Source organism: Ramularia collo-cygni (genome assembly GCF_900074925.1).
Source record: "Ramularia collo-cygni strain URUG2 genome assembly, contig: RCC_scaffold09, whole genome shotgun sequence".
Lineage (NCBI taxonomy): Eukaryota > Fungi > Ascomycota > Dothideomycetes > Mycosphaerellales > Mycosphaerellaceae > Ramularia > Ramularia collo-cygni.
Genome location: NW_019716263.1, coordinates 481,670 through 509,526, shown reverse-complemented (window position 1 = coordinate 509,526; position 27,857 = coordinate 481,670). Strand labels below are relative to the sequence as shown.

At 54.4% G+C, this 27,857-nt stretch overlaps 10 protein-coding genes; 5 read left to right on the top strand and 5 right to left on the bottom strand.

Moving 5' to 3' along the window:
• Window positions 1-371: 371 nt before the first annotated feature.
• RCC_06278 (probable isocitrate dehydrogenase, alpha subunit) lies at window positions 372-1,513 on the bottom strand (the record flags this gene model as incomplete). XM_023771539.1 has 2 exons in its annotated part: window positions 372-1,432; window positions 1,492-1,513. The coding sequence occupies 2 exons, from the start codon at window positions 1,511-1,513 to the stop codon at window positions 372-374; spliced, it is 1,083 nt and encodes a 360-aa protein (XP_023627307.1).
• A 1,385-nt stretch (window positions 1,514-2,898) lies between these two features.
• Window positions 2,899-3,293, top strand: RCC_06277 (uncharacterized protein; the record flags this gene model as incomplete). XM_023771538.1 has 2 exons in its annotated part: window positions 2,899-2,943; window positions 2,994-3,293. The coding sequence occupies 2 exons, from the start codon at window positions 2,899-2,901 to the stop codon at window positions 3,291-3,293; spliced, it is 345 nt and encodes a 114-aa protein (XP_023627306.1).
• Window positions 3,294-3,610: 317 nt separating this feature from the next.
• On the top strand, window positions 3,611-4,786 carry RCC_06276 (related to Nbp35p and human nucleotide-binding protein; the record flags this gene model as incomplete). XM_023771537.1 has 5 exons in its annotated part: window positions 3,611-3,730; window positions 3,796-3,847; window positions 3,905-4,086; window positions 4,138-4,393; window positions 4,443-4,786. 5 exons carry the CDS (start codon window positions 3,611-3,613, stop codon window positions 4,784-4,786), a joined length of 954 nt encoding a protein of 317 aa, XP_023627305.1.
• Window positions 4,787-5,265: 479 nt separating this feature from the next.
• On the bottom strand, window positions 5,266-8,758 carry RCC_06275 (related to protein carrier KAP123; the record flags this gene model as incomplete). XM_023771536.1 has 2 exons in its annotated part: window positions 5,266-6,181; window positions 6,363-8,758. The coding sequence occupies 2 exons, from the start codon at window positions 8,756-8,758 to the stop codon at window positions 5,266-5,268; spliced, it is 3,312 nt and encodes a 1,103-aa protein (XP_023627304.1).
• Window positions 8,759-10,183: 1,425 nt separating this feature from the next.
• RCC_06274 (uncharacterized protein) lies at window positions 10,184-10,507 on the top strand (the record flags this gene model as incomplete). Its single annotated transcript, XM_023771535.1, has 1 exon — window positions 10,184-10,507. The coding sequence occupies one exon, from the start codon at window positions 10,184-10,186 to the stop codon at window positions 10,505-10,507; it is 324 nt and encodes a 107-aa protein (XP_023627303.1).
• A 233-nt stretch (window positions 10,508-10,740) lies between these two features.
• Window positions 10,741-13,022, bottom strand: RCC_06273 (related to hxB protein; the record flags this gene model as incomplete). XM_023771534.1 has 4 exons in its annotated part: window positions 10,741-10,902; window positions 10,971-12,183; window positions 12,236-12,690; window positions 12,747-13,022. The coding sequence occupies 4 exons, from the start codon at window positions 13,020-13,022 to the stop codon at window positions 10,741-10,743; spliced, it is 2,106 nt and encodes a 701-aa protein (XP_023627302.1).
• A 2,352-nt stretch (window positions 13,023-15,374) lies between these two features.
• RCC_06272 (probable transporter, ABC superfamily (Breast cancer resistance protein)) lies at window positions 15,375-17,365 on the top strand (the record flags this gene model as incomplete). XM_023771533.1 has 3 exons in its annotated part: window positions 15,375-15,562; window positions 15,618-16,089; window positions 16,142-17,365. 3 exons carry the CDS (start codon window positions 15,375-15,377, stop codon window positions 17,363-17,365), a joined length of 1,884 nt encoding a protein of 627 aa, XP_023627301.1.
• Window positions 17,366-18,710: 1,345 nt separating this feature from the next.
• RCC_06271 (probable patched sphingolipid transporter (Ncr1)) lies at window positions 18,711-22,602 on the bottom strand (the record flags this gene model as incomplete). XM_023771532.1 has 2 exons in its annotated part: window positions 18,711-18,817; window positions 18,873-22,602. 2 exons carry the CDS (start codon window positions 22,600-22,602, stop codon window positions 18,711-18,713), a joined length of 3,837 nt encoding a protein of 1,278 aa, XP_023627300.1.
• Window positions 22,603-23,118: 516 nt separating this feature from the next.
• On the bottom strand, window positions 23,119-24,495 carry RCC_06270 (uncharacterized protein; the record flags this gene model as incomplete). Its single annotated transcript, XM_023771531.1, has 1 exon — window positions 23,119-24,495. One exon carries the CDS (start codon window positions 24,493-24,495, stop codon window positions 23,119-23,121), a length of 1,377 nt encoding a protein of 458 aa, XP_023627299.1.
• An 807-nt stretch (window positions 24,496-25,302) lies between these two features.
• RCC_06269 (related to nucleolar rRNA processing protein GAR1) lies at window positions 25,303-27,578 on the top strand (the record flags this gene model as incomplete). XM_023771530.1 has 3 exons in its annotated part: window positions 25,303-25,492; window positions 25,548-25,659; window positions 25,715-27,578. 3 exons carry the CDS (start codon window positions 25,303-25,305, stop codon window positions 27,576-27,578), a joined length of 2,166 nt encoding a protein of 721 aa, XP_023627298.1.
• Between the last annotated feature and the right edge of the window lie 279 nt (window positions 27,579-27,857).

Here is a 27,857-nt window from a genome sequence, read left to right as displayed (position 1 = left end):
CACGAAGTTATGAGGTGGACAAGGAATGGCATGGAAGCCTCTCTGGAAGAGGAGGATGCACAGCTCGCGATAGAATGTGGTAGAAGCATGGCTTCAAGGCGATTTGGTAGATCGTAGCTTTCTCCATGAATGGAACAGTTCTTCAAGTGATTGTTTCAGTGCACCTAGCTCTCCTGTCACTTCGTCTTCGATTCACGATCCTTGAGATCCTGCGGATGATTTTTGGCGAGATTCGAGATGGTCAAAAAAGCAAGCTGAACAAAATGACACTTTGAAAGCATTGTTGCCATGCTTTGGTGCTGGGTCTCAACATAAGAGCACGAGGGTCGACTGTTTGGAGATGCGCGTTGCCATATTACATTTTATATACATCACAACCTCCTGATGATATCGTTCAAGACCTCTTCAGTCTTTGCGTTGCCACCCATATCAGGACTGAGGAGCTTGCCCTCTGCCAAGTTACCGTCAACAGCCTGGTAGATCATAGCCGCAGCCTCCTCCTGGTTCATGAACTCCAACATGAGTGCAACACTTCTAAGGGTCGCAATAGGGTTAGCGATGCCCTGGCCTTGGATATCGGGTGCAGAGCCGTGGCACGGCTCGCCAATCGCGAAGCCATCGCCGACGTTTGCGGATGGAACAAGACCCAGAGATCCAACCAACGCAGCAGCACCATCAGACAGAATGTCTCCGTACAGGTTCGGGGCGACAATGACGTCGTAGGTGCTGGGCTCGCGGAAAAGCTTGTAAACCATCGAGTCTACAATCTGCTCATCGATGTGCACACCACCGTCACGGAATTTGGCCTCCTCGAGCGCACGACGCGCTACTTGGCGGAACAGGCCGTCGGTCTGCGAGAGGACATTGCTCTTGTGCGTGATGGTGACCATGGACTTCCTGTCCGCTCCAACGCCAGTACTGCTGCGAACACGCTGTCTCCGCAGCGCAATCTCGCCGGCCATGGTTGCTATGCGCGAGGAAGCATGCTCAGTGATGCGCTTGATCGCCTCGGCGACCTTGCCATTTGGTCCGTCGTATGTCTTCTCCTCCTTGACGTACAGATCCTCGGTGTTCTCTCGCACTATGACAAGGTCGATGGGGTCGGGGAACGCGGCAGAGGGCGCGACCGACTTCACGGGCCGTACATTGGCGTACAGGTCGAGCTTCTTGCGCAGGGCGACGATGGGACTGCTGTAGCCCTTGGTGGGCGTGGTGGGAGAGCTCACCGCGCCAAACAGAGCACCATCACACTCTTTCTTCAGCGTTTCAACCGTCTTGTCCGGCAACGCGACGCCAGTCTTCTTGAACGTMTCAAAGCCGGCGTCAAGGTCTACAAAGGAGAACTTCAGGCCGAGGGAAGCAGGGAGAGCTTCGAGCAGACGACGTCCGGCGGGAATGACCTCACGGCCAATGCCGTCGCCCGGAATGAGGCCTGGGGCATATCAGTATGAATGTAAAAGCGATACAGCATGCCGTTCCACCTGCCTATACGAAGAGTTCTGCTGGCAGCCATTGGGATGTCTATGCACGTCTAGCAAAAGCTCATGAAAATCATCATGGGWGCTGCATGCAATGCCGAGCGATGTCGGACGACCAGGATGAACCTTAGCGGAAGCGGTCCGCGGCTCCGCGAGTGACCTCTCGCGCCTCCAACTGCAGACGRGGATCGCGTACAACATGAAACTACATCGTTCCCTCCACTTCCGAGACATCACAGAGAGGCGTGGGTAGTTCCGCGCCGCTCGGTGCGTTAGCTCGTCAGCCGTCCTCCGATGTATCCTGACACGCATTGGCTTCGGGCAGCAGCATATCACATCACCTCATTACGGCGTCGGACGTGACGGCCGCGTTGATGACCTTGAACATCGCCGGAAGTGCAAGGCGAGGCGGCGGCAGGGTTGGACTTCAGGCTTCGCCGGGAGGCTCGCAAATTCGAAGCATGGTTACGCATGTCGTAGGATGCGCTGCGTGGCATGGGTGCATCACGTAGATGGCTCAAGCTCGTAGACGTCTCGATTTAGTCTTCAGCTTTTGCGGAACGAAACAAGCCATGGGACGCGGACTCGGGTGCCACAGTTCATCACGTTGTTCGGTTATCTGAACCTGAAGAGCCCGGAAGAAGCACAATCGATCTGACCAGCACACATGGCACTCACGAACTCCGTGGCGTCTGGTCTGGATGCACGCCATGTGCAACGCTAGATCTTGGACCGACTGCTCGGGTCAAAAACATGCAGAGATCGTCTGGAAGTAGACTCAGTCAGCATCCGTTAGGGCAAGGAGCCCGTCGGCAATCTATCTTGATCACTTGACGATTTCTTCGATCCCACTTAGGCACGGGAGCAATCAGCCTGCAATGGCCGCACAGCCGTACACCATTACGTCGCGCACATGCTGAATCCCATGCCCAAGCCTATACAGTGGCTGCAGGTGAGATCTGTTGAGACATGGATGTACAAAGACCATCCCCACTTGTAAGACCAGATCCAGCAGCCGAGTGAGCTCCAATTGCCATCTGGGCGTGATCTACCTGTTCGAGTTCGGCAATAGTATACTGGAGATGATCGGAATACATTGTACCTCTCGTTTCTGACATCGGATACCCGCGATGGCTGCGTCTTCACACTCGGCGATAGGTGGATTCTTGCAGAGCCTTCGACTTCATCATGTAATGTCTTAGACGTTTTTGGTCAGATACGTTTGGTTTGCAGATCATCCCGCTTTATCCAGAAAGGACTGCTGGTTGCAGCATCCTGACGCTTGGCGCTCTGTCCTGGTTGCTCAGCATGTATATCGACGTATGCCTGGTATATGAAGGCTGTCAGCTCCCCGGGTGCTCAGACTTCAACAGCCATCATTCATCCTTTTCCTGACCACGCACCCGGACCAACCTCAAAAATGTGCTTTAAAACAGCGCCCAGACATCCAAAGTGTGGCCATGCAGTCYGTACACTCTCCGTGTCCGTATCATACAAACAGCTAACGGGGAACAGGCTCACGGAACTGCCTCAGAAGGCGCGAGACTGTCCCGCTGCGACAGATCCAAGCTTCGTGGACCATGCGGACCAATTCAGTGGGAGCATTTCGATGTCCGGCGAGGCTATTGCGATAGCTGCATCATCAACGGCGAATTCTTTGCTCAGAAATCTATGCGTCTGGATCCCGGTGTCTATTGTAGGCGCTTAGGAGCATCGTACAACGACCTACGCAACGCCAATCCGGAAGCGTGGTCACGGGCTTCGCAGGAGCAAGACGCAGATGTGGCCGTCCGTACCTCTCGGTTTGGAAAGTGATAGATGGTACTTTGGAACGGGTGTTTGGCATCATTGCATTTCATGAGGGACGAAGTGTCATGTTCATTGGCGGTACTTTCGGAACTGTTCGCTTGGTAACCGGATCATTGAAAAGGTGCGACAGCGTTCACACCAGCTTGATGTTGTAAGATATGGGAAGCGAAGAGCGTGGCGAAGAGGCGTGATGTTGGGCGTTGGGATGTTTGATGACTGATCTACATAACCCTAATAATGTCTTTCACCCTGTCCCTACCTCCACTCATTGTGTTAGGTATTTCTCTTTRACAACAAAATACCCTACATTTTCACCCTACGCAATGCTACAACTACTCAAGCTACCGACCAACGTCAGATCGGAGCTAATAGAGAAGGTTCTCATCAAACGGTCATTCTTTTCCGCTGCATGCAGGCAAGCATCTGGCCATGAAAACCCTCTGGTACCATACCTTGGCCTCTCTAGATAAAACATGCATCCAGGAGACTGATCAAGCCACGCCTATRGGGACTCCCCAGATCCGGAACTCCACCAAATCTTGCCGCGCGCATGAAGAGAGGTGTGCAGTGATGAACTCTATCCAAATGTCGCCCCCTCTGATCAAATTTCACGTCAGGTCTGCCCGAGAAGAAACCAATTGGAAATGTAGCCAAAGTCATTGCAGTCAGCAGTGCAAAGGGAGGCGTCGGGAAAAGCACAATATCCGTCAATCTCGCTCTTGCACTAGCTCGTCAGGGCTTGCATACTGGCATCCTCGACACCGACATCTACGGGCCAAGTATACCTACTTTGCTGAATGTACCAAAACACTGCTGCTAGAAAACCCCGTTCAATGCTGACTGCCACTAGCTCGAGGGCTATGAACCCGAACTTGATGCCAATAACCGCTTGGTGCCATTGACGGCGTAYGGCTTGAAAACCATGTCGATGGGGTTCCTCGTGCCACAGGACAGTCCTGTCGCCTGGCGAGGCTTGATGATTCAGAAGGCGATGAACCAATTGCTATTTGAGGTCTCATGGCCCAAGCTGGACATTCTCATCCTGGACATGCCACCCGGTACTGGTGACGTTCAGCTCACGATCACGCAGAGCATCGACTTGGCCGGTAAGTCATAAGCTGCCACACAATATCATCCATACTCACAACTTCTTAGGCGCCGTCATAGTGTCGACTCCGCAAGATCTAGCTCTGCGCGATGCCGTCCGGGGAGTGAGCATGTTCAACAAGGTCAACGTGCCGATTCTAGGCATGGTCCAGAATATGAGCACATTTACGTGTACCAGCTGCGGTCACAATCATGACATATTCGGCCTGGACGGCGCGAAGAGGAAGTGCGAAGATCTTGACATTCGCTTTCTGGGAGACATCCCACTGCACCCCTCGATTTGCAGCGATGCAGATTCTGGGAAACCAACAATGGTCGCAAGTCCTGATGGACCCCAGGCCACGGCGTTCGCAGCTATTGCACAAGGACTCGCTTCGAGGCTGCGTTTGTGAGGATAGATCATGTATCATATGTGTTCACTTTCTAGTGCTGTGCCATTCAGCGCATATGTGGTTCGCCGTACTTTGGCCTTTGTTCATCGTCGTTTGAGCTACTAAAGTTCACACTGCATACTGGACAAATTAGCCCACACGTCATTAGAACTGTCACCACAATGCCCCTCAACTTCAGAATGGCCGGAGCAACCGCTCGCATTGGGTATAACAAGCGAAACATATGAAGCACGTTCTCAACATCGGCTTGACGCAAAAGCTACTACCCAAACCCTAACCCTAACCGAGCACGAACAAAGAATATTCACCACAGCAGGGATCAACATTGTCGTAGCATTACGGACATGTGCAATGGCGGAGACGGGAAACATGGCCACGGTTTGTATCGTCAATAATTCATCAATCAGCTCTATCTGCGTTCGTTTTGCTGGGTATCTCTCGCGTCAACTTTTTTGGCTCAACTCAGACCCTCAACACTTTCAACCACGGAGGTACTGCACAAGCTCTGTCAGCTTGCCTCGGGTCTCATCGCTGAGCTGCTCCTCTGGCGGCGCCAACACCTTTTCGAACACAGGCATGAGTTGCTGTGTCAGACCTTGAATCACCGAGTTCTGAGCCTGGTAAAGGCTGATGATCATGTCAAACACTGGCTCGTTCTCGCGGAAGTCCTCCCTCAATGGCAGAAGCTCAGCAAGGCGTGGGAGAACCTGCTCGAGCGGAACACTGTCGGGAGACTTCTTGATCATGCGGCTAACGCAGCCAGCGGCGTTGTCGAGCAGACGAGCCTCGCCCTCGCTGGCATCCGCCTTGGCGGTCTGCAGGAGCGGCTCCAACATGCTGAGGATGGAGTTGTATTTAGGCAGGATCGTCTTGCCGTCGTTGCTGTTTGCACACAAGAGGCCCATGCCGAAAGCAGCGTTGCTCTTGGTCTCTGGGTCTTCGTCGCCCAATCGCTTGCCCAAAAGGCTCAAGATGCGCTCCGTGTATGGAGTGCAGCCTGCACCCATGGCCTCGATACAGTCTGCCATGGTGCCGACAGCAGCAGAGCGCTCAAAGCGTTCCTGGGACGAACAGTACTTGAAGATCAGAGGCTCAAAGATCTTCCATAGCTCGCCGAATTGCTCTCCTAGAGCAGTGGCGAGGGCAGCGACGACCTCCATGGCGGTCTCAACAACCAACCAGTCATACTCAGCCGACTCCCCCTCCACGGCAGCAGGCTCATCGTAGTCGTCCTCATCCTTCTGGCAAGGATGCTGGCGCTGCAGAATGAGCAGAATGTGTGCGGTGGTCTGTTCAAGCGGGGTCGAAGTCTGGCCTCCCACAGGGGTAAGCACCGCAGGGCCGCAGAGCTTGAGAGTGGCAGCCATGTTGCGGTTGATCTCGGTAACGGTAGCGCTGTAGAGCAGTTAGCGAATGGCACGCCAAAGCGGAGATCAAATTGGTGGACGAATGAGCGACAGAATCAGAAACAGCCTCTACGTATTGCAGCAATTGCCATGGCATCTGAAGTGAGCAAAGCTCGAAGTTTTTCACATCACGAAAGTCAAGGGAGTTGTGAAGGGGAACTGGTACTCACCGGTCAACCTCTTCCTCCCACAGGGCGAGGGTGCCCTTCATGACGAGATCGCCCAATTTCTCCAGGTCAGCGGTTGGCTTGACCTTGACGGGGAAACMTGGCTGCCACTTGGCCATGCCATTGTCCTCCGCCAATCCGAAGAGGCAGGCGTAGGCGCGCCATGTTGTGCTTATGGCGCTCTTCCTCACACCTTCGAAGCTGTGATCGAGAAGTGGGAGCACGGTCTCGATCGTCTTCTGCATATATGGCATGTACTTGCCCTTGGTGTGGGTCATGATGTCTCCGATGACCTCGACGGCAATCTCCTTCTCCATGGCCACAGCAGTCACAGCACCGAGATCATCCCAGTCATCGTCGTCATCGTCGGCAGACTCCATCAATGCCTTGACAATGTCGTCCTCAGCGATATCATCCTCGTTAACGCCACCGGCGCCAGCAACCTTGATCTTCTTGCCGGCAATGGTGATTTCCTGTCCAACAAGATCAGATGCCTCAGCACCAAGTTGTACTTCTGAATCGGTCTCTTCCTGATCAAGGCACTCGAACAGAGACTTGACAGTACCTTCCAAGAACGATTCAAAGTTTTCCTCGTATACTCGGGCGAGCGTGCTCCAGAGGATGAAGCTGGTCTCCTTTAGCCTCTGGTGGTCCAAATGCAAGCCCTCCTCACTGGCACGCATGAGAGGTGTGACAAATGGCTGGAAGTCCTCGGGACCAACGGCGCTGGCGATTTTCCCAAGAGAATCGATGACCATGCTGCGGAGCTCAAGCTGGTCCTCGCCATCCTTGATCTCGATAAACTTGCCGAGGCTTCGCATGGTCTCCTCGAAGAAAGGCTTGAAAGCACTCTCGGATGCGCTGGCGATGCTACCAACAGCGCTGACCACGGCCATCTGCACCTTGTAGTCGTCATGGTCGATGTAGGTGCTGAAGCGGGGCATGAGCTCGTTCACGTAGAGAGCAGCGCTCTCGGGCTCAAGACCCTCGATCAGAGAATCAACGGCCATGGCACTAGCTTTGACGATGTGGGTGTTCAGCTCATGCTCCTCGGATCCCTCCTTCGAGTTGCGCATCCCCTGTCCGGCCAGGTCGAAGTTGCGAATGAGAGCAGGGATCAGTCTCGCGTGCTCTTTGCCCATATCTTCAGCAAGATCGTCCGAGAGGCGCGTGACGCCGTTGAGTGCAGCGCTTCGCACACTGATAGCGGAATCCTCGAGGAGATGCAGAACAAGTGGCAGGATCTCCTTCAGTTGAGTGGCAATGAAGTCTGGCGCACCTTCGACACACATGCCGAGGGCAAGGATACCAGCTCTGCGGTACTCGGGTCGGCTGTCCTGGACGTATGGTCCAATGGCCTTGAGAAGCGGCACGGCCACTTGGCTGGGCGGCAGGCTCTCGCTGAGAATGTCCAACAAGCCCAGTGCAGATCTCGCTGGAGACATATCATCCTCCTCGGAGGGTAGCTCGTCGAGCTCAGTAGCAACCTGGAGACACATCTTGGTCATGGTCTCGCCGACCTTTAAGCTCTGAACCTTGAGCTTGCGGTACCGCACGGCCTGCATGAGGAAACTGAGGGCCTGCGATCTCGCGTCATCGTCGATGTCAGACTTGGCCGCGACCTGCATAAAGAACTGCAGTAGGTCGGCGAAGTGAGCATTGAGGAAGGCGCTCTCGTAGCTCAACAGCTTGTTGAAGACATCGAAAGCCAGCATAGTGTTCTCCTCATCCTCGCCAGCAATAGCAGTTTCCAAAACCTTGACCATGTGTGGGATAGTGCTCTGGAAGCTCTTCAAGCTGTTGGCATCCTCTTCTGTGTCCAGGACCATGGCCAGCTCGGATAAAGCCAGCATGGTGTTGATGCGGACCTCGACAGACTGTGGGTCTTGGATTGTGCGGTTGAACAGGGCTAGCATGTCGCCCATAGTCTCCTGGAACATGTCGGGCATGGTTTCAAGCAATGTGTAGATGATGTAGATGCCGACCTCACGGTGGTGAGCGGTCTCACTCGTGGCAGCCTGCTGCAGAATGCCAGGCAGCTCCTGCCATTTGCCCTCATCGAGATCAACCTTGGCAATGGATGCAATGACGCGGGCCTTGCTGTGGCGTGCGAGCTGCTTCTCCTCGTCGATGGTGGACTTGAGCAGCTGCTCGCGAAGCTGCGGCTTCTGCTCGTCGGGAACAGCCGCCCAGTGCTTGTGGACAAGCTTGCGGGCCTCGACGGCTGCGAGCTGGCGGAGTGGTGCCTCAGGGTGGTTGATGATGATGTGTATCAGGGCACTGACAGACGCGGGGGAGTTGTAGTATGTCTTATTCAGTTGGYTGGTGGCCGCCTTCACCTTTTGGGTGTCTGGCTCCAAAAGCGCCTGCAAGAGCGCAACGAATTCCTGTTCGTCCATGATGTGTGCAGTCCGAGAAACTGGACTGTGTATGTGGATGGAGGCAGAGGGAAGGAAGTCGGCGAAACATTTTTTGATTTTTTGGACGGAAACTTTTCTCTGAACGCCGAAGATTCGGCTCGGCCCTCCGTTGAAGTATGTACCTACCTTACCTACTATTCACCATCTTCAGCACATCAACTTCTACAAATCATCTCGACTCGATGAATCGATTTGCAGCGGCGTTCGCTTGCCAACAGAACACTATCGTACTCAAGTCGGTTGGTAAGTAGTGATATTGAAGTAAGGGCCTTGTGCTCTCCTCACCGGAAAACCAGTACGGAGGCGCTTGTGACAAGATCAAGATCACCTCATGGCCGTCAACTCTGGATACTCTGGGGAATGCAGTCTCCTGTCTGGACATCGAGGGTCGTGCCGTATATTAAAATGCTCACCGGCAAGCCAAGGGCTATCACCAGAAGTGGAGACGAGACGGAATCCGCGAAGGACACATACTTCTGGAATACACATGGCCATAAATGTAGCATGTAGACCTGTGCTCGGCAGCAGTAGTCTGGCTACACACCGCAGGCGTTGGGTGAGTCAGATCCGAGCAAGACCGCTCCGGACGAACATGAATGTTCGCAATTGACACACGTTTGACATGAAAACCCCTGTGTCGGTGTGATGTTCAGCTAGGAAGCAGCAAGGAGATTAAGAACTTCGAGGCGACGTTCACGCCATGGCAAGGGATCTCAAGGCAATGCTTTGCCGCCTCGACATGTCCTTGTGGGCTGTCGTCTCCAAGCTCTCCCCACGCCGTCATTCCCTCGCAATTCCCAGGCTCTAGCATCTCAAGGTGACAAATGCGAAGCCTCTTCGTCATCACATTCTCAGTCGGGTGTAACATTCTCGATGATCATGGCATGTTGGACAGGATACCAAGTCTCCGATGTCTGAGATGCTCGGACGACCCACCAACGACGAACAGTGTCGATGTCGATGGTGCTCATTCCCGACAGAGAACATGTCATAATGAACCACTCGTAAGATGGAACAGCATCGAGTTTCAAGGGGATCTTTGTCAAATTCGCCCAGCGCAAAATGTTTACAAGGGACAATCTACTTGTATACCGATCAAGTGTGTCTTCCTCTTGAGGACAAGACTACATACAAAATTACTTGCATGCACCGAGTTGGGTTGAACCCCTTGTGGGAATGCGGCCTACAACCTGACTGATGATCAAATTCTGCTGGGACTCGCTTGAGGTATGTCGAATCTGGATTCGAGAATCATATAGAGGTGGATGCGAGATATCAAAGCCAGGGTGTTATGCTGTGTCACGATGCCGTGGCCTGTGAACAGGGACACCCTGGTCCTGCAGCGTTTGTCTCTTTGTTGTGGAACGAGAATTTTGTGCTCCACCCGCTCCGCTTGCTTTTACGATGCATCGAACCGTGAACCTGGATAGAGCTGCGAGGGAGTACCCGCTGTCGAATCCGGCTACCGACTTCGAGAGCTCGCCGCGTGTAACTACCAACGGCGTTGCAGGGTTGACCGCCATGTCAAGCCCTTCGGCGAAGAGCAGAAGTTCGGCGTGTACCTCGTGGTCGTCTCTGGATCGGTGGGGAAGGACGTTGTGCTACGCTGCTCGGAGGGAAAGTGTCGAAAGACAGGTTACGCGCATTGACAATGAAGTTGATACGCGGATAGGTGATGATCAATCGCCACTCAACTTGACTTATGGTGCGGCTGTTTTGGCAAGTTGACTACTGCGCAGTGCGCTTCCCAATAGGTGCTCCTCCTCATTCTCGCTAAGTATATACAAGCCAGCGTTTAATCCTGACGCGGCCAATCCTTGATCCAGATTCCAGACTTTGAATCGCTCCTCCTTGCGAACATGTGGTATAACATACGATACAAATGACTAAAATCAGAAGGGTGGACGCCGTGCTACCCATTTTGGCTAAACAGCAGAATCGTGAAGAAAGTGTATGTTCGTTCAGGATATCCCAAGCGATTGAACAACGGTAGATGCGTGCATTCGATCACGACTACTGCCGGGTCGAGATTTTCCTGCGTGTGCGTGGTGGTTGGCAGTGTGTAAATGCATGTCTGGGGACGGTTGTGCAGCAGGGTCTGGTGTTGGCGGCCTATCGACAAGCTGGTCAGTGTGTGGCCGACGACTCATTCTGCGTGAGGGTCTCACTTCTTGGTCCTCCACAGGCTCACAACGCTCCGGCCGAATTTGCGGGCCTTGACGCTGGGAGTTCCGCCTCTCGAAAGCGTACTTGAGTCTTCGATTTCGCGGACTTTCATTTCCATGGCGTAGGCGGCAGCGTTCTTGCGCATCTCCTCTTCCCACGGTTTCCTAGCTTTGAGGTACTCCGCAGGATTGAACGGCGGATTCTTCGGTTTCTCATCTTCTGTAACACCAACCTCCCATGTTCTGGTGTCTACCGTGCTAGGAGTTGTGCMCGATGAGACGAGGCCGGGTGGGATTGTGAGCGCTGGAAGCTGCGTGTACTTGTACGCAGAGCCACTCCACGCGTCATCCGCAAGGGTCGACGAGACGAATGCTGCTGAGCCGAAACCATTGCTGGATGGCCTGATGTACACATCTTCGAGGAATGCGAGAAATGTGTAGACATCCGCAGTCGTACTCATGGCGCCCAGACTGACGCGCACGACACCGGTGGCCTTTCCGAGCATGATCTGGGTAGGGTTGGAACACCTGTGCCCTGCGGCATAGGCAGCTTTCATTTCTGCAGGTGACCAGTTCAAGTATGTTGCCACGCCACCTGGATTGCAAAGAGAGCCACTTCGAACGTAGATGCCTCGTTCGTCCGCGGCTTCTTCAACCTCCTCAAACCCGATCAAAGCCCCATCCGAGTGCTGTACGTTGAGGGCGACTGTAGCTCCCTGCACTGATGGGTCGCCGTATACCGCAGCTTCGTCTTTGTAGATGCGACACAGAGGCAAGCCGTTGGAGTGATGTAGGGAAGATATTCCATCGAACAACAGCTTTCCCAATTGCGCTGTATGATGGGAGATGAACTTCATAGGGTTCGGGCCGTACAGTCGTTCATGAACATTCATGGCGTGATCCAGCGCGAATATTGAGTGAAATGGTAGGGTTCCGTCTTCAAGGCGATCGTGAATGGAAGTCTCCTTTTTGGCGTGCCACGTGTCGTTGATGGAGATGATCATCTCTACGGTGCCACCGCCAAAGAACTTTCGACTCTCGAGCACATGTGCAGACTCCTTGCGGACGAGTAGAGCACCGATATTGGGGAAACCAAAGATTTTGTAAAACGAAAGTGCTACAAAATCGGGAGCGGTCGCAGGGTCGGACAGATCGAGCGGTGCCGTACTTGCCAGTGCGGCAGCGTCCAGTAGTGTATAGGTCGCCGCCTTGTGGAACGACTTGCGAATGCGGCCAGGCCTGCGTAACATTAGTCTCGACATCACAGGATTGRGTGTGACATTCGACGTACCAGCTCAACGGCAACCTTCGCCCAGTCATGTTGGACTGGCCTGGATACGCAAACAATCCCAACTGTCTCGGTCGTGGACCCCCCAAGCCGCCACTGTTGATCCAGATGTCAACTTCCTCGTCGCTGGTGAAACATCGGTGCATTCTCGTCAATTCCCGTACTCCCACGAGCGATGTATGTGCGTCTCTGTGGTACCCATACCAGACCGGAGTATTGCTGGTGGCGGCGTGGTCCCTGAAGCAGTCGATGACCAGTTTGATCGCAGCAGTGGCATTAGAAACGAACACAAGGTCGAAGTGGTCAGGGTCGGCGCCGAAGAAACGCAGAGCACGTTCGCGAATCATATCCACACGATGACCTGCAATGGCAGAAGGCGTGGATGCCGAATGTGGGTTACCGTAGAGATTGGCAATCATGTCGGCAGAAAACTCCTCGATTAATGACTTGGCATACAGCTGTGCAGCATGTTAGCATATCGCACACGCTCTGGATAAGTGTAGGTCTAACTCACGGTGGTGCCTCCATGATCCAGGTAAGTCTTGCCTTTGAGCTGGGGATACTCGCGATCTCTAAAGTCCTCTACCTCGTCCGGCTGCATGTCTCCTGCAGATGAGGGCGTAGTAAAGTCGGTCTGATAACCATGCTCCTGATCAGAATGGCTGGTGAATGAGACGTCGTCAGCCGATGAATGGGCTTTGAGATCCAGGGCGGGTATGCGGGGCGATGCCTGTGAAATGTCTGAAATGGAGACCGCGTCGAGTATGTGGACAGGAATATCCATGGCCATGAGTCTGATATTGCTCACGAGCAAAGATTAGAGAACAGTGACCGGCGTTGATTAAGAAGTCCTCCGCTGCTGGTCCGTTGATCCAGGCTGCGCAAACAAAACGGCAAGAAAAGAGCCCAAGATGTGGGTATCCGACAGGTCAGGTAGTCGTGTGCGGCCTGGGTCCGGGTCTTCAAGGGAAGGAATGAACGGCCGTCGTCTCGGCAGAAGCAGGTACAGTTGCAGTATGTAGCGAGAACTCGAAACGGACGTCAAGGAAAGTGGTGATGTCCAGTGTATCCAAACTAGTGACAAAGATGTGGTTATGGGTGCGCTGGCTGGGGTGCAGACAGCATCACATCAGGAACCAGGAAAGGGCAGAGAGATCGTGGCGTCGAGCAGCAGCAGCGAAAGTGGATTCCAGACGACGTAAAACAGCAGCCGCGGTGACGGTCGATCAACGTGAGTCCGAGCAATTGGACGACCGACGACAAGGATGGCTGCTGGGGGGGCGGCTCCAATTTTGGCGTGCTGAGAGAGAAAAGGGTAAGGTCGATCTGACTAAAGTMTTTCTAGTTCACCTCAGAATCGCGCACCAACGAACTTGTAATTACTATTGCCAGGAAGATTTCATCACCCACACGCTATCGGAAGCACCATATCGCAAATCGCACCGCTCGGAACGCAAAATTCAGGTGCGATCGGCGACCCGTCACTTTTCAATTTGCCTCCCACGGTCTACGGCACTGTGCATTGGCTCTTCAACGGCCGAAGGTCTGGGCTACTGTAGGCGAGACACGATTCGCGAACCCTTCAAAGATTGGTACAGGCAAGGCTCAGCGGGGTGAAGCGGGTGGAATGCTGCACTCAGCGCCGGGAACGCAACGTGGGCCTGGTAGTGTACCTCGTCGTACCAAACAGCAGTCCGGCATGTCGCGACGCAATCGCCCAAGGATGATGATAGATCTGCCGTGATGGCGAGCTTTGCCTCCATGCTTCGTCTCCAAGGACATGCGACAAGCAATTGCTACGGCCTCGAACGGCGTACCTTTTACCTTTTCAGGAGTCAGACCTAACTAACAAGGGGCTCCATTTGGTCCGGAATTCGATGTGCCCTAGAGAGTCAGCGCGGGCTAGATTGAACCTTGAAGCCGACAATGTGCGAATTCTCCGTTCTGCGGCGAGTCGGTTTGGCGAAGACGCTTCAAATTCAGTTGGGTTGCGGAGGAGCTTGCAGCGAACTGATCACACATCTGAATCAGATGGTGTAGGTTTCGAAACGCTTTGGCTTTGACTAGCAGTAGGTGGCGTGGCGCGCGCTTGACACTCCGCCTAGATGCACTCTTCCGTGTTCGGCTGAACGCCAGTGCGTGGCATGGCTCCGATGGCTTGCGAGCGCGCAATACCGTATTCCATCGAGTCGATGCCTCCATGCTGGTCAGCAACGTGCTCGCGGAGGGGTTCGCTATCGGGCCTCTCGCTGCCGGCCCATAGCTGGGGTCGGAATTAGATTTCCAGAGCTGCCAGAGGTGCAGGGCTTGGCAGGTACGCAAGGGCCTGACCCAATCGCGGTGGAGGCCGCGGCATGGTGAAACGGTCGAAGCGGTAGCGCGCTGTGATGTCTGGTCGCGAGCTTCAGGGGTACAGTGGCCCCGCCTGCGCTTAACTCGAAGGGTAAGCCTGCATTAGCCCTGCAGCGATGCCTCCCGAGCCCAGGGGTCACGCACGTCGATTCGGCACAGCGCACACGGTCTATGCCGGATTGGCAGTATCGTCTGACGAGGCAGTACAACGGCGGCTTCGGGACTGGTGCTAGTCGTCGACGATTGAAGGCCCGCGGTGCAAGGCGAGCACCGAGAGGTCGAGAGTAAGTGGCGAGGGTGCAGGMTGCTTGCTAGTAGCTTTTTAGGCTTCACATCCTGCTACAGACCCTGTCGCTTGGTGTGTTTCTACACAGCTTCTCCCCCGCTGTCCACGTCGCGCATCTCATCACCCTCTCTCTTCCCTTCGTTCGTCGCAGAGTCTCAGCACGACATCCTGGTCATCACCGCCGCGGCCGCTATTATCCCTTCAGCGCCGCACGCCCATCACCCTCATTTCTCTTCTCGAACGCTGCTCCATTGTCCAGTTCTTCGCGAATCATCACCAGCACGACACACGCCCCTTCTGTGTTGATCCGCGTTGTCTGCTAAGCACCGGCGGCATCGCACCCCTGTCAAAGCGACTTGTTGCACGAATTTGATYGAGCAGCTGGTCTCCTCTTAGCTTCGCCGCACTGTCCGTTTCTTCTCCGCGTCGTCCATCGTAACGACGTCCACCACCAAGCTGGCATCACACGTCTCTGCGACTCCGGACCGCAGGCGATACAGCAAAATGTCCGATATCGAAAAGATGATCGGTGGCGACTACGCCCAGCTCACCAACACCAACATTCGCTCGTTCGGCTGGAAGGGCGTCACAGTCACAGTCAAGGACCGTCAATCGCAGCAACCGAAGACCATTCTATCAGACGTCAATGGCATTGTCAAGGCCGGCGAGCTGCTCGCTCTTATGGGACCTTCGTAAGTGCCTCGACATGAACCACATTGCAGAATTTTCGCTGACTGTCGCCATCAGTGGTTCGGGCAAATCGACTTTGCTCAATGTCCTCGCCCACCGCACGGCAGCATTGGCTGCCAGCGTCAAGGCTGCAATCTACATCAACGGACAGGCCGCCAACCCCAACACCTTCCGTCGCATCTCTGCCTATGTTGAGCAGGAAGATGCTCTGGTCGGTTCTCTGACTGTCCGCGAAACACTCAACTTCGCAGCACGTCTTTCTCTGCCTCGAACCGTCAGCAAACTCGAGCGCATTCAGCGCATTGAGGCACTCCTTACAGCATTTGGTCTGCAGGGTCAAGCTAATAACTTGATCGGTACACCTATCAGGAAGGGTATCTCTGGTGGTCAGAAGCGTCGTGTTAGTGTCGCCGCGCAGCTTATCACCAGCCCTAAACTCTTGTTCCTTGATGAGCCAACATCTGGTCTTGATTCCGCCGCCTCTTTTGAGGTCATCTCCTTCGTCAAGGACATTGCGAAGAAGCACAACGTCAGTACATTCCTCCATGCTCGCTCCAATCGCCGCTAACGTGTATCCGCAGTTGATTGTCATCGCCTCCATCCATCAGCCTTCAACATCCACATTCGCCATGTTTGACAAGCTTCTTCTCTTGTCCCAGGGTGGTACGGCATACAGCGGACCAGTCTCCGAAGTACAGCCATACTTCGATGCCTGCGGATTCCCCATTCCTCTGTACATGAACCCCGCCGAGTTCATCATTGACTTCGTCAACACCGATTTCGCCCGCGACCGAAGCGAGGTGGACCAACAGTTGAACATGGTACACTCGTCCTGGCACAAGTCTCGCCTCGCCACAGCCACTGTTACCGAACTCACCGACGAGATGGCACGGAACTCCATGGACACCGAGGTGCATGGTATGCAAAAGGAGGAATCTGCTGGTGTATTCGCCATCCCTGTGGCCCTGATTCACCGGTCCTTCATTAAGTCATACCGAGACATCATCGCCTACGGCATCCGAATTGCTATGTACATGGGCCTGGCAGTCATGATGGGTACGGTCTGGCTTCGTCTGAACCCCGATCAAGGCAACATCCAGTCATTCATCAACGCAATCTTCTTCGGTGGCGCTTTCATGTCTTTCATGGCCGTCGCATACATTCCCGCGTTTCTCGAGGATCGCGCACTCTTCATCAAGGAACGAGCCAACGGTCTCTACGGTCCTTCGTCCTTCCTCCTGGCCAACTTCATCACCGGCATTCCTTACCTGTTTTTGATTGCCATGCTTTTCTCCGTCGTCGCCTACTGGCTCTCCAACTTCCGACCCACTGCACAGGCATTCTTCACATGGGTCATGTGGCTTTTCCTCGATCTCATCGCCGCTGAGTCGCTCGTCGTCCTCGTCAGCTCGCTCATTCCCATCTTTGTGGTGGCGCTCGCTGGAACTGCCTTCGCCAACGGTCTCTGGATGTGCACGGGCGGTTTCCTCGTGCCCCCGCAAACGCTCAACCCATTCTGGCGCTATGTTTTCCACTACATCGACTACCAATCATACGTCTTCCAGGGCATGATGGTCAACGAGTTTGGACAGAGAAATTTCACATGTGGCACCGACGCTCGTGGAGCTTGCTCCTGTTTGTACGAGACCGATCTTGCCGATCAATGTATGATCCGCGGAACCGGCGTGCTCAAGAACTATGGGTACAAGACTGGTGAGACTGGCAAATGGGTCGGAATCATGATCGGAATTATCTGCGGCTACCGTGTACTCGGATGGCTCACCCTCTACCTGCGGAGAACTTGAGCTTTCAATTCTCATGTCAACATTACGAGTATGCAATCTTTTAGCGCGACACGATGAACTGCAATGATTGCCGAGAGAGCAATGAGCACTTCACGTTTGAAGGAGTATGGCGGAACGTCACGAAAGCACAGGGAATTTCTTCGTTCTTTGTTACAGTATGGGTAGAAGGGAATCACAACGACTTTGTTAAAATTTCTCACACTTGCTCTGCTGGCCGTCTCATAGATGCTGAATGCGTCGTTGTAGGCTTAAGTGCCAACCGTACAAATGAAGATACACCGCATCCGCTGTACCTGTGTACCACAATAGCAAGAAAGAGGGACATGTGCTGGAAAGTGATCGCCATCCCCCGCCTGGGGATGTGAGTCGAGTCACACTGGGCACTCTGGGGTGAAAACCTAGATAGATGCAACGCTATTGAAGGCAAGATCAGATTGTCAGAGCCGTACACCCGAAACTTATCTTGTTATTTCAGTTCGCTGTATGAACGAGTCGTCATCTAGCTCATGAATCAATCTATGTGGCGTGCAATGAACCCCTAAGGTACCCTTCACCCATGTCACTGAAGTCTGATGGCGTTAGTCAGGAGGGAAGCTTTTGCATGCAGGAGGAGTGGCACAACCTGGAACTGTTGCGCCGATCTTACAAGATGTACGCTATAGGTCAAACGCACAGTTCCGGGACCCGGATTAGTTGGTGAAGTGTGGCATACCAGTCGTCAGAACTGGCTGGTGGGCCGTGGCTAGGTACTGGAGTGGCAGCAGCAGCAGCATCATGCTATGCCATTCGATCATCTTCTTTACTTACTTGGACATGCATCTGTTGTCTTACACATCAAGCAATGGCTTTATTTTTAGAGCTGCCACATCGGTTCGGTTCCTGCCCACCAGTCATCGCGTACATACGATGAGGCACGCATCGTTTCATGCAGGCCAGCAATGCCAGTACGAACCCCTCTGATCTGCGCTGCAAGCGACAAGGTCACGCTCATATTTCGAAACAAGGATCCCGGGTCAGCATGTGCTGGTGGTAGCAAGCAAAAATCGTGGCAAGTACGTGGCCGGCTTGAATTTTGGATGCGAGCATCCCATTCTGGTCGAGAACTGCCAGAAGCCGAGCTGCTGATGATACGACGCGCAACATGGTTGGGCTTCCGCTGTCATGCTGTGATGCTCCGCTTGATGCGTGCATGCCTCCCAGGCTGTGCTTTCAAGTCGTGCTCGTGGCGAACGCGCTCTCTGTGTTACCGTCACCATCTGTGGTGTATCGTTGAAAAAGCGTGCATGTAGTTTCATTTCTGGGACCAATCGTGAGAAAATATGCTACGGATACTCACACCGAGTACTCAGTACCCATCATCCGAGTATTCATCGTCGGGCAATAAAGCCCGATAGCGCCTGCTAGCAAGGTCCTGCTCGAGCCCACCATCAGAGCCCGGGGCTTCAATATAGCCTGCAGGAAGCTGTCAGCAAACAGTGTCACCGAGTAGGGAATCACGTCAACATACCTCTACCTCCGAAGATGCTTAAGGCGACCGGCAGGAAGACTAAAGCATGCAGCGCAGCCCACAGCACAAGCGCAAGCCAGACGCGGAAGTAGTAGATTTCGAAAATCTTGCTCCTTGTGAATGCGAGAACGAACACACCCAGCAGCTTGGTGATGGTGATACCGCTGAAGACGCTGCCACCCACATTGACAAGCGCCGCCCACGCGCGTGCATCCTTTCCACGGAACTTGGGTTGGGCGCGCTCCAGAATTGACGGTGAGGGGATTGTGAWTGCTCGGGCGATGTGAGCGCAGAACTCGACACCAATGCCGACGCAGATGATGATGTTGACCAAGCTCACGGCGTTGAGGGAGACACCAACAAGAGACATTGTTCCCACGATGTCAACGACGATCATGAGCACGGTGATTGTGACCACAATTCCGGTCGCGATGGAGCCAAGCAGGAGTGACGAGATGACCAAGATGAACCCCAACGCTGCGCCGACCAAAGTCATGGCGAGCCTTGCGATCGAGGCGTATTGATCGAAGAAGATGTAGAACTTGCTGTAAGGGAAGACCTCCACGCCGTTTGCATCACTTATATCCTTTGCGATGCGGCGAGCTGACGCATAAGCCTTGATAAAATCTTCCTGCTTGCTCAATTGAGAATGAGCCGTCCGAAAGTGACTGGCCTTGATAGTGGTGCGCTTGTTGTTGATCACGACRGCATCGCCATACGCGGCTTTGCCAGCCATCGGGCAGTCCTCGGAAGGCTGGCTATCCAACCACTTTGTTGCGTAGTCAATAAATTCTTGGCCTTCGGGCATTCCGTACAGTGTGTTATTCCATGGCGGATTGCGGTCCTCGAAGCACTTCTTAGAGCCGTCAAAGCAGCACTCAAATTCAGGGTTGAGCCACTGGAAGAAATCATCGATCCAGCTCGCGGTTCCTTCAGCAATGTAGCTTACTTCAGGCCTCTTTCGTTCTTGCTCGAGGATGCTGGCAAGGGAGTATTGATGGCAGGTAGTATACCTAGCGCAAAGGTCCTGCTGATGAGGTCGCGCAGTGATGTTCGCGTCCTTGACCACAAAGTATACAGGTGCACCGGATCCAAAATATGCGTCCAGATCATCAAAGTACTTGATGAGGTAGCTCTCTGACGGGATCGCAATGCGCTGGTCCAATCCCAGTTCCACGATGGGGAGAAGCGCAATGCCAGCGGCGAACAGCCCAACGAAAACCGTCATAATTGCAACCTTGGCCTTGTTGCCAAGTATAGCCGGTGCGTAGTGCTTGCGGATGAACTTGGAAAGAAAGCCTTCTTCATCAACACCACTGAAAGGTGCACCACCATAGCCATTTGGCATGTGGTGGCCATGTCCGCTCTGCACCTTGAGGCAAGGGATGCAGTCCACGCGGCCATCCTCAACTCGTCGCTGGTTGAGTGCCAAAATTGAAACGAACATTGTTACTTGGAGGATTGCGTTGATGAAGACTGCGCCGGCTGCATATGCTGCGAAGTTTCGCACCGCGGGCATGCCGACCGCAGCTCCGAGCGCAAACGCCACGGTCTCTGTGAGGGCGGAGAGTAATATCGAAGGACCCATTCGTCCAAGAGTACGTGCTACGCGCTCAGAGACGTCCTCGTCTGCGTGACTGATGTTGACTCGCTCGAATTCGTGAACGATCAAGAAAATGTTGTCGACGCCGACTGCAAGCACCAGGAATGGGATGACTTCTGCAATGATGAGCGTTGCCTTGACGCCCGCGGCAGCAAAGAGACCAACGGACGCAGCGACGGACATGAGTACGATCAGGATACCAACAATTCCGAGCATGAATTTGCTCTGCACCAGGGCCCCCAACGGATTCCGCAAGAGTGTACCGACAGTGACAGTCGTGCTTCCGAGGGCCAAGGACGCGTAAATGAACATTACGATGTAGCTGATGACCACGATTTTGGCATCCGTGTTGGTGTTTTTGTTGAGTTCTTGTTCAAGGCTTATTTCTGTGCTGAAGCTCATTCTGAGGCCACGTTCCTTGGCCTCATCCTGAATATCGTGGAACAGACGCTCGAGACTTTCTTCCCACTCCTCTGCCTTCTCCAGGTTAGGATCGCCCGGATTGAAGTTCGTCACCACCCAAGTCGTGACGAGGGCAGATGCTTGAAGAGCAGTCTGATTGCTGTCGGTCCGGTTATAGCCTCCCAAGACACGCTCAATCGGGATGGGGAGTTTGAATTCTGGCAGACAGGTGTCTTTGGCGGTTTGCTCAGAGCACGCCACAATGTGTTCGTCCCAATTCTTAGCGGTCAAGTCCTCTGAGGTGAAGTAGCCAGACAGCGATTGAATGACACATGCGTCTCCAGTAGGATTGTAGCACACGTCTTTCAAGGTGTAGCCGCTTCCCACACTTTTTTGAACGCTGATCCTACGTTCAACATCGAACCACCAAACAAGCGTATCATAGCTAAGCACTGGAGATTGGCCGAGCGCGGAGTCGGTGTCGTTCACCAAAAAAGCCTGCTCGGTGCGGAAGAAAGGTCCGAAGTTGTTGTCGAAGAACTCCTTTTCCTTTGCTGCGTCAGAATCGGGCGCCACCCATAGCTTGACTGGGTCGGTCTCGACGGCAAAGCGGATCCATCCCAGACTGAGCAGCCCAACAACGATCACAGAGCTAGAAATGGTAATGGCGGGAAACTTGGAACACGTCCGCCCCAATTTCGAGAAGACGCGGTCGAGAAAAGTGTTGACCACGTACTGCTTGGTGGGTCGATCCAGCATGCCGACGCTGTGAACAATGTGTCCTTCGTCCTCATCATCGCTGGGTGCAATGTCTTGCAGTAGCTGTAGACGCTCATTCTTGCTCTTTCGTCGCTTTGCCGCTGCAACATGGCCAGTGACCGCAAGCWCCAACAGGGCGACGAACACCGAGTAGACTATGACCACAGCAAAGCTGAGGCAAGGTAACAATCCAACGTAGCATTCTCCGCTCTCTTTGACGGCCGGCAGAACAGGACACGACCCCTCACAATCCACGCAGGCGCAGTGGTAAATCTCGTCAGTCGTGTTGCAAGGTATTGGATCTTCCAGTACGGTCTTCATTCCGGGATAACCTTCGCTTGGCCGAGGAAAGTTGATCTGAAATGGGCTACCCAGGAAGCTTTTGTCGCCCAAGAATTTCAGGAGTTGTGTATAGTTCTTCGAGTTGCCAAAGAAGTCCATGACCTTGGCTCCTGCGCTACCAAAGCTGACATCCTTACAGCTGTTGTAGAAGCCCGCCCCAAAATCATCGCTGATCAGTTGATCGATTTCCTTTACGAGCATTTTGTCTCCCTTTGCCTCAGTGTCCGTGACATTGACGAACAAGCTTTGATCCGGCGAGCAGGTGAAGGTGCAGAAAAGGTCGTAGAAGTTCTTCTTGCACGCTCCACACGCAGAGAGCAGATTGTTCGCCGTCTTCAGATTGCTTTGCAGAACATCGAGTTGGTCTGCGCGACAGCACACCTTGGTGTCCGCCCATTCCTCGCCACAAATCGATACCAGCTGCTTGCGCACATCTTCCGATGGATCCTCCGCGACCCCGTTGTCCACACAAGGCAAGTCTCTTCCAAAGAAGCCATTGTGACCACACTGTCCACGGAGCGCGCACCGTCCAGGCTCGTGTTTCTTGGTCCATATCTGGTCACTTGCGGCTGCCAGCAGCGGCGTCAAGCTCGTAAGCCATAGCCAGGCTCGCATCGCCCGCATCGTGGCGATCCAGCACTATGTCGTCTCAATCTCGGTGCATGCGTTTTGGCGGCGGTCTCGTCTCGTGATGTTGTAGTCACGTCGCCGATGTGTATGTAACCTGTCGGCTGGGTACGATGGTGAGCAATGAGCGAGAGTTTGTATATACTCTGAGAAGCGTAGGCAGCACAACAGATGGGAGCTTGTGATCGACGTGCTGTCCACGTCRTCATGAGGCACAACCTTGGAAGCTCGCTCACCAGCCACAGCAGTTCTACGGTGGCCTATATGGTTCAATCTACAAGGTCGATACATCACTCTAAACACAACACAGCAATATTCCTGTGGCAGAACGAACTTGATTTTATGAGCCATCGATCTGCTACCACTCGTTCTGCTTACTTCCAATGGATCATCGCAACGGGTCTGCCTGTGTGGGCGCGTCTTCCATGATGTAGAAATCACCAAATTGCCAACACCCCCAACTCCGGATGTGCCGCTCCCCGAGGAGTCAACATACAACACATGTCTCGTACCTCAAAACACCATTCCACGGAGGACTACTTCCTTCTTGACCTCCGCTACCAAGTCCAACGCCGTGGGTCTGTCCTTGGGGTTGGTGCTCATGCAGCATGTGACCGCATTGTTCAAGGCGCCGCTGAACTTTCCTCCACAAGGTCTCTCCTCTTCCACCAGACCTTGATGCGGCGCACCCAAAAGCCGGCACATTGCTTGGATGACAGCACCCGCCTGCCAGATGTCGGTATGTGTGCCACAAGAAGCGGCGATACCTCGCTTGCTGTAGGAGATAGGACGGCTCTCTGGTGGCAGCCAGTCAGGTGTGTAGAACTCCTGTAGCATCTCCTGTGCAGCACCGGAGTAGATGTCCTCTTCCTTAACAGCACAGCCAAAGTCTCCCAGCACCACTCTTGGGTATGCGCTGTTCCTGCCCTTCGATGTCAGGAAGACGTTTGAAGGCTTCACATCGAGGTGACAGAGAACCTCCCATCCACGTACGRACCGCGTGTCGTCCGGGTCCGTGACACCGTAATGACATGCGCATAGTGCCGCTGTCAGGCCGGCAAAAATGTGCCAAGCGAACGGCTCTGGTGTCGACTTTCTCTCAGCGGTGTAGCGATCGATATGGTCTCTGATTGTACCACTGTCGCAGTACTCGAGGACCAGGCTAGCATAAGGACTGCCGGTCATTTGACCGGCCTCTTCAATCTGAAGAACGCTGCTAGGACTTCTCTTGAGCTGGAAGAGGGCGTCGATCTCGAAGCTTGCTCGCTTGTGGTCATGGTGATTCCGAATGCGCAGACGCTTCTGCACAAACAGCTGGCCAGTCCGACGGCGCTCGATCAGAAAGAGGCCAATGTTCATACCACCCGCAGCAAGAACGTCTGGGCGGCTTTCGAGAGGGCGGATGATGTCGTACTCGCTGTTGGCCGTAACGAGTCGTTCTGGATGTGGGATGCGGTTCTTGCCTAGCTGCAGTCGCTCGACAGTCTCCATGTCGGGCGCCACATCGGAGGAGCTGTAGCGCGGTCGGTTGAGCTGCGGTGCTGGCGATACTCCGAGTGGGTAGTCTGGCAGCCGTGGCAGAGGCAGCGCATGTTTGCGGGCTGCTTGCTCGATGACAGGGTCGCGGTAGCTGTGCAGCGGGATGGGGGCGGCATACTTTGTCTCTGGAACACTCTCGTTCTGAGCAGCACCTGGTGCAGGCCCGAAACTGTTCCACAAAGGATGCTGACGGGGTTCAGWGACATGTGAGAGCGGCTGGCGAAGTGGTTGGTGTTTTGGCTGCTCGCTATCGACCCACTTGTAGGGCAGCGGTAGTGGTGCAGCAGGATCCGACACAGGCCACGAAGGCGTGTCGTCGAGGTGACCACGTCTCCAGTTGTATGGCTGCATCTTTGTTGATGTTGGTGTTCCGGAGAGGATGTTCGAGGAAGTCGCGGCTTAAATGGCGAGGAAATTGGGAGTGAATGGAGAAATGAAGCTGCTGCCTACCTCGAAGAACGAACAGCGGAACATTTCCAATGGCAGTATTTCTACTGATTGACCTACATGCATGTGAAAACTTGCTCCTCAGACGTTCACTCCTCCACGCTTTCACTCGGCCCTACGGTACCTATAGAGAGAATGGCTAGAGGTCTACGAGATGGGCAGCGTCTGCTTATCTGCGACACAATTACTGCATAATCGTTCGGCACGTCTCTGCATGTGAGCTGGAGTAATATTGCTCTCCGATGAACGTGGAAGAAACTTAATGAATAAAGTACTACCTTATGTAGGTAGCATGAAGCTTTCTGATCACATGTATGTATACGGGACTAATCTGAATCCGGCCTGGGGCATATAAAGACCTTGTCGGACGATTGATCAGACTTGATTAAGAATTGATTGGGAGGAGGCTTGGGCTGACAGGCTAGGACTTTTGACGACCATCGTACCCTCTCAAAAGTTGTTCCCAGTCGCCATCAAATACCATCTCCGCAAACCTCATCTTCATCTGCCATCGCCGGCCGCATACATTAAAGGCACCGCAGCAGCCCTCTAATAACCCCGTAACCTCTTCCGCCGCAGCTCATCGCCGCCGCCATCCGCGACACACCACACGAAACACCGCAACTTGCCCTTTCTCCGTTCTTCACATGGCTGTCCGTAGTGCACCTCCGTTCGCCGCGCCTTTACCAACATCTGGCTAATACTCATCCAATGCAGCACCCTCCATCCGCGCCTAATGCGCCGCGTAGCTACTCTCAAGCATTCAACGCGTCACAGCCCAACGGCGCATCTGCACCACAGCCTGGCGGCCCCGTGCCCGGAGCGCGGCCACTGGATCCTAATCAGGGCCGCGTGCAGCAAGTTGGTCACGCACGAGTGTTGTGTATCGCAGACGTCCGAGGTGAGCAGGACTGCAGGAAAATGAAGAGGAAACAACTCGCTCACATGTGCTACAGGCAACCTTCGCCAGCTCAATGACCTCGCACGCAATGCCAAAGCCGACTACATCATCCACACCGGAGACTTTGGCTTCTACGATGACACTTCCCTAGAGCGCATTGCCGAGAAGTACGCACCATTTCCCGCCAGCAAACAGCACCACTGACTCTAACACCGCTCGCAGGACCCTCAAGCACGTTGCTCAATACTCGCCCCTCCTCGCCGAGCCGATAAAGCAGGATATCGCCCGCGCTGCACCAGGATTGTCGATACGGGAGCGATTCCAGCGGGAGCGTTTGCCGCTTTCTGAGCTTCCATTCTTTCTCAACAAGACCTACCGCCTCGAGATTCCCGTCTACACGGTCTGGGGCGCGTGTGAGGATGTTTCGGTATTGGAGAAGCTCCGATCGCAGGAGTACAAGATTGATAACTTGCACATCATCGATGAGTCCCACTCGCGGCTGCTGGATGTGGGCGGCGTCAAGCTGCGTCTGCTTGGATTGGGTGGCGCCGTCGTGATGCACAAGCTATTCGACAATGGCGAGGGCCGGACAACCATCGCTGGCGGCCAAGGCACCATGTGGACCACTSTCCTACAAATGGGCGAGCTCATCGACACCGCTAACCGCGTGTACGACCCTACGGAGACGCGCGTGCTTGTCACCCACGCCTCGCCTGCACGCGAGGGTCTGCTGAACCAGCTCTCCGTAACACTCAAGGCAGACTTCTCCATCTCCGCAGGTCTGCACTTTCGATATGGCAGCTCGTACAACGAGTTCTCCGTCAACCCCTCCCTCGATCACTACCGCGGAAAGCTTTCCGCTTCCAAAGCATCTTTCAACGATGTGTGGGAGACAGTTAAGCACGAAGTTGAACCAGCAGTGTCTGAGAACGAGGCGCAGAACAAACTTCTACAGCACGCACTCGAGTTGGTCGGCAAGATGCCTGCCGTAGCAAATGGGGGCAACCCGTTCGGTGGAGGCCCACTCAACGGTGCTGTTGACGAGTCTGCATTCAAGAACATGTGGAACTTCAACCTTGCCGATGCCGCATTCGGCTGGCTCGTTCTGGACATTGATCAGGGCCGAATTGGCACGGAGATGCGGGCGCAGGGCTTCAATTTCTCTCACCGTGGCAGCAAGACACAACAGAGACCACAAGGCATCCCACAGGCGCCGATCAACGCCACCATGGCACCGACTGGAGGCAATCTTCCAACACCAGGTCAACAGGCGCCACACATGGCCCAGCAGCAGGCTCGCCCGCAACAGCAGGGGTCATCTCAACAGCAGGCTCCGTTCAACCAGCAGCGTGGCCAGCAGCAGCAGGCCCAACCAAAGCCTCAGCAACAACAGGCCCCCAAGGCTGCCACCCCGCAAGCCGGCCTCGCCCCCAACGGCACGGCAGCACCTATCGTGAACACCCCGGCTACAAACGGGGCAGCAGCAGCATCGTCTCCGAAGCCCGAGACCCCAGTGGGTAACAAGCCAGCAAATGTACAACAATCTCCACAGCAGCCTGCAGAGCCGTCCAAGGGCATCTTCATTCAAGGTCTGGCCGGCAAGGATATCACACCTGAGGAAGCCAAGACCCAATTGTTCTCTGCCGAAGATGCCGAGAAGATCACCAACATCGAGCGTGCCGGCCACGGGCGTTTCATCGCTCACTTTGCTACGCACGAAGCGATGAACGAAGTCCTCAAGCACAACCCAGCAAAGCAGCTCTCGGATGATTTCAAGGGCGTCAGCATGGCTGCGTACCGTCCCAAGCCTTCTCGAGGCGGTTTCGGGGGTTCTGGTGCCGGCGGCTGGGGATCTAGCCGCGGCGGTGCAGCTCATAGGGGTGGTGGAGAGGGACGTGGCGGCTACCAGTCTGCCGGAGGTGCCACCACCGGAAGCGATAGCGAAGGTGCCGGTCGTGGCGGTCGTGGCCGTGGCCGGGGTGGAGCTTTCAGAGGCGACAATGGTCGCGGACGTGGCGGACGTGGACGTGGCGGCAAGCCAGACGGCGCGCCTTCCACCCCTGCACCGACGACGGGCGGCGAGTAGACCTCCTCCTCGAAGACGGTGGCTGCCATTTTGAAGGAGACAGAAGGCGCCTCGAGCCCTACGGCCCGATCCAGCAGCGAACCGATTCCACAACAACCAATGCGACGTGGAACGGGACAGGCAACCGAGTCCGAAGCCGGTTCCTCGCGTATCCCACCAAGACCGGTGGGAAATTGACCTTGAGCTTGTTCGTTTGATATACCAGCCTTTTGCGTTCACGCAAGGCAAGCGAACTCCAAGAGTTTTCTATTGTAATGATAGCGGTCAGCAGAGACCAGA